At 35.6% G+C, this 17,596-nt stretch overlaps 2 protein-coding genes across 3 annotated transcripts in view; one reads left to right on the top strand and one right to left on the bottom strand.

Moving 5' to 3' along the window:
- Positions 1-139: 139 nt before the first annotated feature.
- On the bottom strand, positions 140-1,351 carry LOC140756625 (uncharacterized). The gene has a single exon (XM_073092171.1). It carries the CDS (start codon positions 1,329-1,331, stop codon positions 141-143), a length of 1,191 nt encoding a protein of 396 aa, XP_072948272.1. The 5' UTR covers positions 1,332-1,351; the 3' UTR covers position 140.
- A 659-nt stretch (positions 1,352-2,010) lies between these two features.
- Positions 2,011-17,596, top strand: part of LOC140756627 (DGAT1/2-independent enzyme synthesizing storage lipids) — a 35,703-nt gene continuing 20,117 nt past the window's right edge. Inside the window, exon 1 of one of the 2 annotated variants that reach the window (XM_073092174.1) lies at positions 2,011-2,290. In XM_073092174.1, the coding sequence (XP_072948275.1) occupies positions 2,233-2,290 (58 nt within the window). In that variant the 5' untranslated portion in view covers positions 2,011-2,232. Of the gene's footprint in view, positions 2,291-10,888; positions 11,175-17,596 lie in introns of those variants that run through there. The other variant, XM_073092173.1, reaches the window with a different exon arrangement.

Raw genomic sequence — 17,596 nt, 5'->3', positions numbered from 1 at the left:
ATATAAATCTACATAAAGGTACATTATTATTTACAATTTTCTATATATAATATATCTATCTATTTACAAACTTAAAATCTATATACAATATACACAAAAAATATAATTTAAACAAAAAAGAAATATTAAAACTTAAATAATTAAATATAAAACAATGAGTCCAAATCACTGCCTCCCGGTAGAGTCCCAAGAATGCTGGCTGCGTTGCCGCGTTGTATGGCCAAACTTATTCTTTGGCCAAAGTACGCACCAGCTCTTGGGTCTCCAGAAACGTCAACCAGACGCGACGACATTTCTTTGAAGAACCGTCGTGCTTCTGGCCCCCACGGACCCAGAGTCTCTACCGCAAACGGCACAAATATGTAGCCATCCCCCAAGGCTGCATATTTGCGCCGCTTCACAGATTCAGCCGCCTCTGCCGCACCTCCCGCATGCATCGAGGTCACTGAAATATGGGATGGAGCCAGCGTATCCACGCAAGTCGCATCCCATACAAGTGACCTCCCCTGTTTCCAGGGAACGAGAGTCATACCGTCGGGCCGCTTGCCATCATCACGTGCAATACCATTCGGCTCAAGGCAAGCCGGCACGTTGATGGTAACAAGGGCCCTTCGGATGATATCGTTGACACACGCATGACGCGACAAGCGACCAGCACTGCGGCGGCAAGACAGTCCGTGGTGGCCAAACTGGCTGACATTTTCACCACAGAGACAGCGATGTGGCTCATTTGTTTTCATACCTAAACGCAGGCAGACACAAATTGAAAATGATATATTATCAAAAAACGTACCTAAATTGTATGATGGTAAAGCCTGCAGCCAAAAACCTGACTCTTTTTCAGAGACTGCTAAAAGACGAGCCCGCTCTGAAAGATTTTGTGAGTTGTCTAAAAGTTTTTTTTGGTAATATTTACAAATGGGCTCGTCCCACAATATCTGAATAGTTTTGTCATCAGGAAAATTTTGCCCTGGGCAGGCCAATGTCCAGGCAGTTTCGGCTTCGTTCACATATGCAATTTCAGGATTACTAAAAGACATTTTATGTAGTATCTTGTCAATTAAACTTTGTGTGCTATGTGAAGAAGCCAAAAACGCCGGTAAGGATACACTGGAAATTTTGCGAATTCCCAAACCTCCGTACCGAATAGGAAGGGAAGCCTGAGACCATGCATATTCGGAAAGATTACAATTAAGAATTTTGACAAGAGTGTTTCTAATGAGTGAATCCAGAGAATTTAGAATACTTGTAAATTTAAAAATAGGACTACATCTGCATAAATATGTAAACCTTGGAACGAAAAGACAATTTCTAATAATAAAAAAAGCCATATGAGAGTTGATTTCATAAAGTCTGTAAGATATATCATTAAAGGTACATCCCAAAGAGATCGTCTTGATCAATATTTCAAGGTGGTAGATTCTTATTGAATTTTACTATAAAAGTCGTGAGTGAAGACAAGCCTTATTTTTTATTTTTAATCGCGCCAAATGTCATATAAATAAAATATATGATATTACCAAATCTGCTATTCTGATACCTGCAAATACCATAGAATAACAATAATACAAAATACTATGAAATGCTTTGTTGCAAATATTTTTTTACGGTTTTTTGTGCTTAACAGTTATAATATTATTGTGGATATAAATATGAATATAAAATACGTACACATATGTTAAATAAATAGCTTATTATGCTTTATTTATTATCTACAATTTTGCTTCCGCCGCGTTCAATGCTATAGACATCTATTTTTTTCTTACGATTTAATTTTCTTCAACTAGTTCATTTTATTCAACTAGTGTAAGCAAAAGGGTTGATTGTTGTAAAATCATTTATAATAGGAAAATGCTAAAATTGTAAGCAAGCAGTCAATTATTATCAATTTAACTTAACAAGTTGTAACAACTATTCATAAATTTACAAAGTAAGTATTTTAACAGACTGTAGGTTTTGAACGCGATACCGGTATTGAACAGAGCCCACCATTTGTCATATCTGTCAGTGTCAAACTAAATCGCGAATCCTGAATATTGTGATTACTTGAGAATCGTTTCGCAAAATTAAAAATTAGACCTTTTGTTCTGTAATTCGCACGAACGAGCGGTATTTTAGTATTAGCAAGGTGATGTTCAAAGTATTATACAGGAGTATTACACGATGTTTTTTGAGTGAAACTCGAAAACTGTTTGTGATTGTGTTATTGATAATAGATCAGCTGTTTTGAAAATGGGTTTCGTTTCGTACTTCGTGGACAATTACACGGCCAGCCTGTACGATATGATTGGTGAGTTGTACAATATTTTCTAATAATATATTATAATATTATATTTATTTTATTTACTGTCATGATGAATATGCAAACAATTTGCAGTGTCAGATAAGGGAAAAAAATTGAAGGTCAAATTGTAAATCCTTTTTTTACAGTTTTACTTTATTCTATTTGTATGCAAATACTTTGTAAAGGTCTCTATCCATATTAATTTATGACATTTTAAAGTGGTGTCTAATTAAAATTTAATTAGCATATCAATAACATTGTATCCTACAAAACTGGTTTTGTCATTTTAAATATACAGTCTTGTAAAGGTACAATTTACCGTTGGCATTCTAATTTAATTATGGTTACAGTAAATAAGATTATGACATAAATTCTTTATATCATTATATGTAGTTTGGGTCCTTATAGAAGCCTGGGTATGTAGGGAACCCTGATGTTACTGAGATTTTTTAGAATTACCCTTAATTCTAAAAAATGAGTTAAAAAATAATATACAAGTTAAAATATTTACAGAAATTAATTAAATTATGAAATAAAAATCAATCATTATCATCTTGATGACTCCTTTGTAGTTTTACTCCAGACCTCCATTGCTGTACATATTTCTGCCTTATAACAACAGTGTTAAGGGTTGCTGTGTTTTAATTAGGGTATTAGTCAGTCATACTTATGTAGCAATCTCACTTAGTCCTTTAGGACAGTAGGTGACCTCAGGAATGACTGTATTTTATCTAGGATTGATTACAGATGCTCATGGGCAGTGGCCACTTACCATCAAGAGGACGGTATTCGTTTGCTACTCCTATATTATAAAAAAAAAATTAATCACTAACCTATCCAATTTTTGACCCCACCTAGATACCTAACTGTGTATATTGGTTAAAGATGTACAGTAACCTCATGTCGTGAGTTTGCACATATATCCTTGTTATTTAAACATGTATTGCAAATATGCAAAATCTAGATTTAAAAAATATGTATATTGTTTACTTTTTCCTGTTTCACAAGGAAACATTATCTGTATAATATCTGACACCTGTTAATGACTAAGTATAATAATAATAATATATATATAATAATAATAAGCCTCTTATCCTGAGCTGCTTCCTTCCTTCTTTTGTATTATGGTTGTCTCTTTAGTTATAAAATATCTCTGAGCTCAGTGTGCCTCTTGGCAAAGGCCTCCTCTAACAATTTCCATTGTAATCTGTCTCTAGCAACCCTTCTCCATTTTGGGCCTGCCGTCAGTTTTAGTTCATCTTCCCATCTCTTGCTCTGTCTTCCTCTGTTTCTTCTACCATCTCTAGGGTACCAGTCTGTAACGATTTTGCTCCACTTCTCTTGTGTACCGCGCAGCATGTGCACAGTCCATCTCCACTTCAAACTATCTATTCTAGTAAGTACATACAGTACAAGTACAATGACTAAGTATCACAGTACAAATATGGATATCCATAATCTACAAAATTCCATATTTCTACTGTGTAGGTATGTTTTATTTTGCAAAATCATTCATTTAATCACAATTTACAAGGTAAATTAAATCAGTAAGCAATTTTAAATACAGTTTTTGCTTGTTTTTTATAATTATACCTAAACGATGAGGCAGATGGGGTACATAATGGAAAGCAGTCACCGTCGCCTATGGACATTTGCAACACCAGAGGAGTCGCCAATGCATCGCCGGCTTTGTATAAGAGCTCTGTTTGCACCTTTTTTGAAGAGCCCCATGTCATAGGGCTCCAGGAATACCTCAGAAGGAAGCTCATCCCACATCTTGCACATTATCTTCTAATATATAAAATTCTCGTGTCACAGTTTTCGTTGACATACTCCTCCGAAACGGCTTGACCGATTTTGATGAAATTTTTTGTGCTTATCCGGTATCTATGAGAATCGGCCAACATCTGTTTTTCATCCCCCTAAGTGATAAGGGTTGTTCACCCTTAACATTTTTTTATTTATATGTCAGCACAACGTTTGCCGGGTCAGCTAGTTATTTATAAAAATAATCCTCTATTTGTGTTTAGAAGCCAAATTAAAGCAGTAAGTAATTTCAAAGGAATTTTTTGTTGTTCAAATACCGTTATAAAATCTATTGTTTTAAGTTTCGCATAAATTAAGCAAAAATAATTTTCATTGTTTTTGTAGTTTTTTCAACACTGTGTGTTTATTTATATTTGTAGGCATTGTGGCCTTTTGTCCTCATGGGATCTCACAAGATATTAATGAGGTGCCATTAGATTTGTTTTCATTGTTTTTGTTTTTAAAATAAGTTTTTTTTTAAAGAATAATTCTTTTTTTTTTATAATATAGGAGTAGCAGACGAGCATGCAGTCCGACCTGATGCTAAGTAGCTACTGCCGCCCATGGTCATCTGTAATCAACCCCAGATAGGATAAGATTCCTACGTGAGATTGGCCACCAATACCTCTGAGGTCTAAACCAAAACACAGCAGCGCTTAACACTACTATTATTAGGCAGAAATAGATGGGGCTGTGGTGCTGCCGGAGTCGAGCCACAGAGGGTTCTACCACTTTTAATACGCTTTTATTAGCTTCAGACGTATGTATGTTAGTATGTAACGGAATCTTTGAACATGATTTTAACCCCCTTCAAAACGTCGGATTAACTTGAAATTTGGCATACTTATTAAGGACCGATGACAATTCAATATTTTAAACATTCTGACCCGTTATCCTTACTAGGATAATCAGGATCAGCCATTTTTGTTTTCCTGAGACCCGGAAGGTCTGCGTTAAGACCAATAAAGGAATCTACCAGGCGCGCCGATCACCTAACCTAACCTGACCTGACCTTACCTGACCTGACCTGACCTGACCTGATCTGACCTGACCTGACCTGACCTGACCTGACCTGACCTCAACTTCGACGCGTCCGTTGTTAATAGCATCATGAAGCGGTGTCTCATCATCCTTATTCATTCAGCACTTCAACATCTGCACCTTCCTTTAACAAGATTTCCACTATTTCATTGTTCCCATTTCTTGCTGCCAAATGTAAAGGCATATATGATTTCAGCTCATCGTCATAGTCACAACTTATATTATTAACTCGAGCTGTAAAATTAATTAAACTACTAACAGTTTTAAAATCTCTGCAGGCAGCAGCAACACAAAGAGAAGAAATTCTAGAATTATTTTTGATATTAACATCATCATGCTGTAATATTAAATCGATGATTGGACGACGTCCTTTTGAAATGGCTAGATATAAAGCAGTTGACCGTTTTTCTCTTGACTACTCTTGAGTATTGCCATCAGCGCCTGTTTTTAAAAGATGGTCTATCATCCTTTTTCCGTGATTACTTTTATCCAAGATAGAGGACCTGGGATATGGTATAAATTATGAAAGAAAGCCGTTAGCATTGGCAATTCGGATGTCATTCAACAACTCCTCTGGGATTTTCACGTTAACAATAAAAATAAACACCAATGTAAAACACCACTACTTACAGCTGTGTTAAACAATGACCCAATATTCATTTTTGCACTGCTGAGCAAAGGTGCTGATGCTGATTCGAAAGATAAACTTGATAATACGCTACGTAATAATCGTTAAAATAATCACTAAAAAATGAAAAATAAATAATAGTTAAAAAAAACTAAAAAATACGCTTTTATAAAAAATTCGACCAAAAAATGTAAAATAAATAATAGTTTAAAAAAAACTAAAAAAATACACTTTTTATAGAAAATCCAACTAAAAAATAGAAAATAAATTTTTAAAATTTGAATTAAGAATAGTGTAAATAAGATAAAAATATTTTTTATTGTAAAAAAAGCGTGGGGTGCTTTTTAAGATATTATCAAAATGATAATCTTTCTACTCAATATCTATCAATAAAATATTTATAACTATTGACACCATGCACCCCACGCTTTTTTTACAATAAAAAATATTTTTATCTTATTTACACTATTCTTAATTCAAATTTTAAAAATTTATTTTCTATTTTTTAGTTGGATTTTCTATAAAAAGTGTATTTTTTTAGTTTTTTTTAAACTATTATTTATTTTACATTTTTTGGTCGAATTTTTTATAAAAGCGTATTTTTTAGTTTTTTTTAACTATTATTTATTAAACCTTTACCAGATACCTTATCTATGGCCTACCTATAAAAAATATTCTGTTTTCGCTACCGGATTGCACCTATTTCCCGAAAATAAGTTATTTTTATATGAGATACAAATGCATTCAAAGTATTTAAACTCGACGACCTTAGTTACGTATTCGATGACATTGCACGCAGTGTGACTGGTTTTGATAATACAATAAAACTTGGTTTGACCAGATTTAAAGATGTTTTTTTTTCGTAATGGAAGTGGCAATGGATATCTTTATTACATAATTCATTAATATCAATACATATGGTCATATACTAATTATTGCAAACTATACAATCTTGGTCTCTCAATCGCAGTCCGAGGTTCCAATCCTGAGCCTGATGAAATGACCGGACCATGTCATTTATAGGATTCCATACCCAAAGGGTATTTTATCCTTATGCACGAACAAACAGTGGAACCCTATTATTATCCGCGCCAAACTGCTAGTCCGCTCTGAAGTTGTTGCGAGCAGGTGTAGTCATACAATTTGCTATGGCGACGCGACTCATTTCCCTATTCAGAGCGGACTAGCAGTTTGGCGCGGACTATACTAAGCTTGCGCTGTCTTCCACTCTCTCAGAGGGTTGTATCTCTTGAAATGTTTACAGAGCATGAATAACGGCGTCGCTATAACAACAAATACTAAAAATAAAAGCGCAAAATGAGTGGTCGCCATACAAGAAACCGTTATTTATCACAGTTTTTCGCTTTACCTATTGAACCGTAATAGATTTCCCAATGCTAAATGCATGCTTCTATGATTTTATGTCTTTTTAACAAATACTAATATTACTTAGACTGACTTGCGTAATGAAAATTAATTATTACTTGCCTCAAGGGTGGAGGAAAATATCGCCAAGAAAATACACACTGAGAGCTCTTAGAAAAAAGTCTACCGATTCGCACTTGCCCAGCGCGGTGAACTTTGTCCTAAACCCTCTAATCGAGAGATGGGGCAGTGATTGCTGACGACTAAGTCTGGATAATTAAAATATTTAAGCCGAGAATCTACAACAAAAATAGTGATTTTATTGTTTAGCTCTTGCGTAAAACTAATGTGCTGAGATAATGAGTAGAATTGGCAATGGTGGTCTTCCACAATAAAACGATGAATGTAAACACGATGCAGATTTTATTAATAAACATAAATAGATGGACCAATTTCTCTTCTTCTTTATAATAGTAGTGGCGTAATGAATATTAGTCGTATAATACGTAGCAGACGAGCATGGAATCGACCTGCTGGTAAGTGGCTGCTGCCGCCCATGGACTTCTATATTGAACAATATATATGTTAAAGTCTAGAGGCTTTGGTGAGCGGAAGGGTTGATCCTGGGAGCCTCCAAACAGACAGACAGTTGCTAAAAAAAAGGTCGTCAGAACAAAACAATCTATGAAATGTGTATAGGTAGGCGAAAGGAAAAGGTCACCGTATCACAGGCGAATAATCACAGACTCCATTCAACTTTCCGCCCCGGACCTCCGACGACCTTAGTCCGCCACTGATGATAAAAGTCCTACGTGTGGTCGGCCACAGATGAGTTGCTACCCCTTAGGAGTAACTTGGTAAGCCTCTGATAATTATGTCTACTCTACACTTATATACCCTTCAAAGCACAACACAGCAGCGCTTAACACTTTTGTTATTAAGCAGAAAATGTGACAGTGGAGCCTTCGGAAGCGAACCCCGAACTTACTGAGCACCTAAATTAAATTCTACCTTGCTCTCTAGTTAAAGGTCACTTCACTGAATAGGCTAATTAATTATGCCAGTGTTAATGACCGATAGTACATTTCAGCTGTTTTTCTACTAGGATTAGCTGGTTATTGACATCGAACCTTACTCGATACGTGATAGTGTGGGATAATCCGTTACTATATCACGAGCCGGTTTATTCACACTTTTTTGTGAGACTGAAGTAAAGAACGAACATGGACATCTGCAACTCCATATAGAACAGAAGGTGGTGGGTGGTGAACCCTTTCTGGTTCGAATCCGGTGGCACCACCGCCACACCTATTTCTGCCTCATAATAGTAGTGTTAAGCGCTGCTGTGTTCTGGTTTGAAGGGTGTGGAGACATATTTTTCCGAGGCGTTCCAAAAAAAAACAAGATATGAAACATGAGGTCACAGGGGTCATGACCCAAAAAAACAAAAAAACATTGAATCCGGTTCGCACTTTGTCAGTTTTTTTCGTGGGGAGACCCCGCATGGATTCCTCTCTACCGCTGAGGTAGTGGAGAGAATATGCCGGACTCTACAATAAATACTAAAATTTACATTTAAAACGCGTTAGAAAAAAGTGATCTAATTTAACCAAATTCTCCCTGTGAGCCCCCTTCCCCCAAATATTATGCCGCGATTGCGCTTAGAAACATCCAACTGCAGTATTAACGTTGCTTAAAAAACGTCATCAGTAAGATCCCATGCCAAGATGAATTCTGCCATTAATAAAAACAATAGATCCCCTTATACAGCCATGTGTCCCCAACAATGGGTAATACAAACTGTATATGGAGGTTCAGACGACTGAACTGTGATTAAGCTGTTTAAGAAATGTTTGACGTATCTTGAGTACTTGACGTCGTAGGGGTCATTGAAGTTTGACGTAAGCAGGAGTTTATCATTGAACCTCCTCCCCCCTTGTTGGTGGAAGTAAGCAATTTTACTCGAAATTTAGGGTTTCGACGTTATAATCCAAAATCTGCGCGGGGTTCCATGTTACTGGAGTGAAACTGTGATTGTAGCTAATTAAAAACAGCAATAAATAAGAAGTTATTATTATTGGAAAGAAAAGGAAAGGAAAAACCCAACGGCGTAAAATAATTAATTGACTGAAAAGGAAAGCAATGTAACTTGTGTGGTACAAGATCCTTACGTGGTTCCCTCCATGGGTTCTTCTCAGCTTCTGGGGCAGCAGAGGGGATATGTCCGACTCCTGGGACCACGGGTACGCTAGTAGCACTTGTCCACTACCCATACCATTCCTACATGTTAGACGAATCCAATGACAAGTGACAACTCATATTATTAGGGTTCCGTGCCCCTTTTGGTACGGGTTAGAACGGAACCCTATTGCAAAGACTTCGCTGTCTGCCCGTCTGTCCGTCTGTCACAGAGCTATATCTCCGGAACAGTAATAGATAGACAAATGGAATTCTTACAGAAGATGCATAACAGTGGCCGCTATAATAACAAATACTAAAAATAAAATAAAGTTGAATATTAAAGGGGGTCTCCATACAATAAACCGGTATTTTACGGCATTATTCGATCTAACTCTTAAACCCTACTAAGAAGACGGTTGAAATTTTTAAATCCGTTTACTACTATAACTGGTATTATAATAAATACAAATAAGAACCATAAAACGTATTTTAATATAGTTATTTTAATTTTATTATACGTTGTTTACGAATTATTCATCATCACGCCAACGCCATCTATTGCTGTATCATATAACTAAGTATTGTTGAAAATAATAAAATGAATAAAAATAAGTAAAAAATAATAAATGGTGGTACGGAAGCCACCATGTATGAGTTCGACTCGTACTTGGCGAATTATATTAAAATCCGTCAAGCCGTTTACGCTGAAGGGCGTGCCATAGAAAGCCATACGCTCGGAAAACATTACCCTCTGCATTCGGGTAAAAATTATTCAAAGACAAAATAAGTCACAAAAGAAACAATTAAAAATAAGTAACAAAATGAAAAAAGTATAACATCTTTTTTTGAAGTCTGTTAAAAATAGATAAATGTTAATGTTAAACTTGTGTTAATAACATTGCGTGATACGTTCGTTGTGTGAAAAAATAGTGATGCGCAGATAAGCGTAGAAGTACGTGTGGACTTAAAGTACTTTAGGTATCTATCTAGTCGTTGCTAATGACTTTGCCTGTACCTAATAAAGAAAAAGTTAAATGTCAGCTGATTTTAAAATACGGGCGTCCGTTAAAACTGGTGTGCGAGGTCGTGTTTTTATTAGGGTTCCGTACAGAAACGGTTAAAACCTTATTACTAAGTTTCCGCTGTCTCTCCGTCTGTGACACTGCTCTATCTCTTAAAACGTAATAAATAGACACTTGATCTTTTTTCAGTGTGTATAACGGGTGGCCGCTATAACAACAAATGCTATAAAAAACTGTAAAAACAAACAAATGCATACTATAAGTAAAAATATTATATTAAATGCCAATGTACCATATTGCCAAATTCTGATGGCCTTAAAGCCATCCATAAAGAATACAATTTAATAAAATAAGTATTTCTTCATGATATCCGTTCGAACGAGAACCCATAACTAAGTAAAATGGAAAAATCCCCGAAATTTCAGACGAAACTTCGGATTTCGTGCGCACCGAGCGACATTTAGGACGGACGGACAAAGTTCTCATTTCAATAAGCAAATGTACTTAATAAAAACATTAGATAATCGAGCCGGTGTAAGCAGTTGCGGGTTATGCTTTCGTAGCAAATCATTCCCCGGTTGACCGTCGTGTGCGCCATACGTGTGACGTGCACCACACACCACATGTGTTGTGCACTATCAGCAGTCGGCGGGTTATCAATGCATTTATTTTTAATATAATTAACTGTATAAATTAAAAATTAACATGGTTGAGCGCCAGTGCACCGTGGGGCAAGTGAAGGCCTACATTATGAGTGATTTGCTGAAAAAGTTCGATCTCGACGCGACGAATGATTTCGTCAAGTTGGCGATCGCTGTCGTCGGCTTCTACATAGGGATGTTCTATCGTATGTATTGTTTTTTGTTTATTTTATTTTTTGGTTAAGAAGTCAAAGTTTAAGTTAGTGGTGTTATATGTTGTGTAGTTAATTTTGCGCTGAGGAGAGTCTAAGGATATCAGGCATGGAAAGTACCGGTATAACCTCTGGAGATCCCGGAGTTTCCCTATATGCATATTGCGAACAACGGAGGGGCTTTGGAGAGTGAAAATCTAAATAAGAAGATTATTCCCCAAAAGATCCTTTCTAAGATACTTCCCACCCCAAAGTTCTGAAAACCAAAGTTCTGAAAAAATAGGAAAATTTCTAAATTATTGATTTTTAAGTTTCCCAATTTGTCATTTACTTATTTCAAAATGCAAAATGGGTTTAGTCGTCTATATTATGTCTAAGTAGATGATTTTATATTTGTGAGAGTCAAATTTTGATTTCGAAATAACTATTTATTATTAACGAACACTTGCACAGAAGCTAAAAAGAAAATCAGTTTTGATTTTCATCTGTTTTAATACAGAGTGATTTTTTTACTCTCAGAATATTTTGTGACATGATCAAAAATTGAAAGTTCACATTTTTTCATATTTGAACTTTATTTGTCCAGTACATTTTGAAAATAGTGTAACGTACATGAAAAATACCCTATGTGGTTTCAGTATTTTATCACCTAAAATTGAAATGAACCAAACATTATTCTAAAAGCAGTATTGGTTGCTTTAAAAATAAACTTTATTAAGATAAGTAACTTTATTATGTAAAACAATTATTGCTATTCTTCGCTCGTTTGTCTTATCTTAAACATGTTATTACATCTCATATTAAACGTTCTATGATTTATCGCTTTTTACACGAGAAAAAACTTTAAAATGGCTGACACGGTTCAGTTTTTCTGCACGTTTGAGAAAAAGTTAATCAATTCCATTAGTAATTAAAAGAATAAGCCGACTCCTTGTAGTTGAAGGAAAATAACGATTGTGTAAGTTTTTTGATCCAAACTAAACAGTTTTTTATAGTTTATTAGCTGACCCAGCAAACGTTGTGTTGCCATATAAATAAAAAAAATTTAAAGGTGAACAACCCTTATCACTTAGGGGTATGAAAAATAGATAGTAGCCGATTTTCAGACCTACTGATTATGCATATAAAAATTGGTGAGAATCGATAAAGCCGTTTCGGAGGAGTACGGTAACTAACATTGTGACACGAGATTTTTATTATCTATAGTTTATTTTTAAACTGTGGCAATGTGGTTAAACTTTTCGTGAAGAGGTACCACCGCCATTTAATTCTGCCTTATAACAGCTATTTAAGCGCTGCTGTGTAGTTTGTGGTCGGGAAGTCACAAATACTCATTCGAGGCGTTCCGACTTAGTCCTCAGAGGTATCAACCCAACCGTGACTGAATTTAGATAGGACAAAAATAGGATAAAATACATTTATTGCATAAAATATCTATCAATGTATTTTGAAACTTGCGGGCACAGTGGTTATATTATCTGTTTCAATAGTAGGAGCTGATTTTTCAACCCCGATTATGAAAAGTATAATGCATATTAATAGATTAAAATTCTGTATCTACTTATCTTTGGTAGGTTTTTATATTTATGTTTTTTACATCCAGCTGAGTGGATATTCAAATGACTTTATATATTTTCTGAGCCTAAGTACGATCTATGTGTGTGTTTGACACCCAAGAAGGCTAGGCTAGAAATCCGAATATAGTAAGCATTTTTTTCAGCAGCTCAAAGAGTTAAACCTCAACTCTAAGGTTTGAAGGGTTGTGTGGTAATCACGGCTTAGGTCACGTGATACTCATTGGTAATCCGGCGTAGCATATCGACACACGCCCGCGGTCAGACCGCAGACCGCGGCATTTCCTCACACCTCTTTTACCGTTTATATCGATATATGCAATAATAATAGTAATGTACGTCTGTGATTTCAAAGAAATTGGCTTTTTGTATGCAATAAATGAAATTGTATTGCATATGTTGAAATTAATATACATCCTGTATATACGAGTAGTACCAATTTTCGTACGTAATCATGGATGATAGGATGCAAATGTATAGGAAATAGTGAAAATTATCTAAGAATTCTCACGGAAAATTCTCATAAAACTAAAATTGTATTTGTGGTTAAAATAAAAAAAAAATATTTTACTAAAAATTTAAGTTAACTTTAGAAAAAAAATAACCAAAAATTATATTAATTTTAGAAAAAAGTACAACCTGTATTTTGCGTGATTCGTTAATATAATTTATCGCTTGTTATTAATATTTAATCCATCCAATGTTTTGCCTACTAAGATATATAAAGAAATTGCCATTTCAATCTTTGGTTGACAAAAATAAAAAGATTGATTAATAATCAATAGCGGGCTTACATGGATCTAATTCTGAAAAGCATTTATAAATGAACAACTAAAAGATAATTCGTTTTTATTAAATAGATAAATTTTATCAAAAAGTTATTTTTGTTAACTAAAACACAGTTGTTATAAGGAAAAAATAGGATTTTATTATAATATAGAAGTAGCAGACGAGCATTCAGTGCACCTGATAGTAAATGGCTACTTTCGCCCCTGGACAACTCTAATCAACTCCAGATAGGAGTAGATTTTGCTACCTGAGGTCGGCCATAGATGCGCCGCTACCCCTGAGGACTAAGCTGGAACGCCTCGAAAAAGTATGCCTCACTTACCGCACCAAACAAACACAGGTTTGATGCTATGACAGTCGAACTACACAGAACTCTACCACCTTTTAAACTTATATGTGTAACTGTACCACAAACAAATACAGGTCTGTGAACTGTACATATTTTCATGAAATATTTTTTCATAAATTTTCTTTGTTATGATGTTAAAATAACCAGTGATTGTCATTATCAACAGAGACTGAGCATTGTTCTTCCAGTTATCGGTTAAGTACCTTATTTCGTGTGCATAATGATTTCACAGATGTCCTCTTAAAAGATGTATTTTGTGTTTTAATAAAGAATTAAGACATTTCTGACTGATAACAGTTCTTATTGTAGTTTTTGGTTTGAACTTGGTAGAACCGCCACCAAACCTTTTATTATTATAACAAATCAATCAACTCAAAGGTGACTGACTGACATAGTGATCTATCAACGCACAGCCCAAACCACTGGACGGATCGGGCTGAAATTTGGCATGCAGGCAGATGATTATGACGCAGGCATCCGCTGAGAAAGGATTTCGATCAATTCTACCCTAGGGGATGAAAATATTACTTCGTAACAACAAAAGCTCGTTATAACATAAGAGAAGCGTACAAGCATGCAGTTCATCGGATAGTAAGTGTTAACCTGTGTGTTAACCTGTGTGTTAACAAGTGTGTTAACCTGTGTGTTAACATGTGTGTTAACCTGTGTGTTAACATGTGTGTTAACCTGTGTGTTAACCTGTGTGTTAACATGTGTGTTAACCTGTGTGTTAACAAGTGTGTTAACCTGTGTGTTAACATGTGTGTTAACCTGTGTGTTAACATGTGTGTTAACCTGTGTGTTAACCTGTGTGTTAACAAGTGTGTTAACCTGTGTGTTAACATGTGTGTTAACCTGTGTGTTAACATGTGTGTTAACCTGTGTGTTAACCTGTGTGTTAACATGTGTGTTAACCTGTGTGTTAAACTGTGTGTTAACCCCAGCTAAGATTAGATTCTGACCGTAAGACTGACTGAAACCCCAGCCGACTAAACTGGAATGCCTCGGAAAAGTACGTCTCCCTTACCACATTCTTTAAACCAGAACACAGCAGCGCTCAACACTGCTTTTATTTGGCTGTAATAGGCGTTGCGGTGGTGCCGCCGGAGTCGAACCACGAAGGGATCTACCACCTCCTAACTATTTCTACCGTATAGCAGCAGTGCTGGTTTCATTATAAAGTGTAGTAAAAGAGAGATTTCAAGTAGGTACCTCCATATTATTTCAAAATCTATCTACCCTTAACAACCGAGTTAAATAACGCGCATGTCATAACTCGTCACAGAACACGCCCAGTATCCACAAGACGTATAACCTTGAAGTCATAACACAGTATCATAACCAGTTCACTTAACCTGTTCCACTTATTTTTAACTCCCCAATGACCGCGAATTACCTCCCCTCAGCCTCCCCTACGTTATTGCGGCCATTTGTTGAATGAGCCCTAATTAGGGATGGCGATGCCGGTGAAAATTGACTTATAATTGATGTTTTTTTCTTTTCTTTATTTTTATAATATAAGAGTAGCAGACGAGCATGCAGTCCACCTGATGGTAAGTGGCTACTGCCGTCCATGGACATCTGTAATCAACCCCTAGGATTAGATATTCCTACCTGAGGTCGGCCACAGATGCGCCGCTACCCCTGAGGACTAAGCTGGAACGCCTCGGAAAAGTCTATCTCCCTTACCACACCCTTCAAACCGGAACACAGCAGCGCCTAACACTGCTGTTATTAGGTAGAAATAGGTGAAAAGATAGATTTCATGTTTCATTTATGTTAATTAACTGTCGTTAAATCATTTGCTGTGCAACTAGAGCTACTCCACTGAAAAGTTACATTTGGGTTGCAATAATCAGAGAGCACTATTTTATTGTTTGGATATAAACTCCTCTTTGAAATGCTCTTATTTCATTTCTCTGTAAACTAGAAATATTAATTACAAAAGATAACGTATTACTAAATTTCTATCTACCTACGTTATTAACTTTGTTAATTTTGGTTCTGTATCAAAAAAAATACATCCGGATTTGCAGGTTATACAATTTAAGACCATACTTGATCTTAGATATTTTTTGTGCGATTAATAATTTGCCTGATAGAGCATGAAAACATTTTGTACCCCTTTTTCAAGATGGCGGCTGAGGGACAAGAGTTGCGATCCCATAATTTTCAGTGTTTTTGTCGTTGGACAGAATTTTAAACAAACTTTTATCACCTATATACCCCCTTTAAGGGTGGCAAATAAGAATCATCATCATCATCATCATCAACCCATTACTGTCCCACTGCTGGGCACGGGTCTCCTCTCAGAATGAGAAGGATCAGCCCATTGTCCACCGCGCTGGCCAAGTGCGCATTGGTAGACTTCACATACCTTTAAGATTTTTTTATTTTTTTATTTTTTATTATAAATCTCTCAGGTAGGCAGGTTTCCTCACGATGTTTTCCTTCACCGTTTAAGCAAGTGATAATTAATTTCTAATACGCACATAAATTTGAAAATCAGAGGTGCGTGCCTGGGATTTGAACCTCGGACCCCTCGATCGAGAGGCCGTGTTCCTTAACCACTAGGCTATCACTGCAATTTATAAAAAAAAAGAATCATTTGTTAGTAATCATCATCATAAACTAAACCCGTTGTCATAATTTTGTGGTAACTTAGGCTCTACGATGATTTATCAGTCAATGAGTAAGTATCCTTTTTTATTTGTTTTTGTATGATGTAGATTTAGCAACCCTAAGCCCTAATCGAATGTACCTATATAATTTATGTAAAAAATGAGCGAATCATTTTCTCATACAGCGTCCTGGCTTGTTTTGAAAATTGCCGCCTTCCTCAGTTCTCAGTAAGCAAGATGTTGATCAAATAGTTCTAATTAGATGTAGTTTATCTCTGCTGTAAGGATTATCAGCTTATTGCCAATGACGTCTGTTTGTGACGAGCCGCGTTGGGCTGATGACGCGTATAGAGGTCTGGGTTCGATCCTCGGTCAGTCAAACGTCTAAATTGAATAAAGAAAGACTAAAATTTCTTTTTTGTGATCTCCACTGTGTAGATTTTATTAAAATACTATCCTTGATTGTTAAATCGTGTGAATTAATTTCGAATACCTTAGGTTAAACTGCGAAAAATCAATTCGATTCCTTTAAATTCTATCTCTAGTGTAAGAAGCAAAATTTCAAACTACTAAGTCATCGCTGCCTAATCACCATCATCATAACATTTAATCATCATCAACTAGAATGTAACTTTTAAGTGAATTTCTGACCAGGTTCTAGATGAGTTTATTAAGATGTGCACAACTTTATACAATTAAACAAAGGTAAATAAACAACTTCTTTAACACCTGCTGTAGAAATAACCCCGTTCTCCCCAAGATGGTATGGTCCAGGGATGTTATGCTCCGTAACCGTGAAATAAAAATGTATCCGAAATTGTAACAAAATCATAAATGAAAGTTTCGAATAAGTTCGGATAAGGGAGGAGTCTAAATGAAAATTAATATCAGTCATGATAATAATGAAAATTAAATGAAAATCTATTTTGAAAAGTTTTTGTCCAAGCAAGCCGACGCTGCTCAGTTACTTTACAAATAAAATTAAGTCATTACCTATTCGTATTTTCTTACTTACGATTCGTTAAAAAAAAAGTATGCGTAACCGAAATTATCCGAAAGTAACGGATAAAAAGCAGTGATAGC

Source organism: Epargyreus clarus, unplaced genomic scaffold (assembly GCF_041222505.1).
Source record: "Epargyreus clarus isolate Ecla_fem2 unplaced genomic scaffold, WU_Ecla_fem_2.2 ptg000035l, whole genome shotgun sequence".
Classification (NCBI taxonomy): Eukaryota; Metazoa; Arthropoda; class Insecta; order Lepidoptera; family Hesperiidae; genus Epargyreus; species Epargyreus clarus.
Note: the sequence above shows the minus strand (reverse complement) of the source record. Positions and strands in the feature narration are given on the sequence as shown.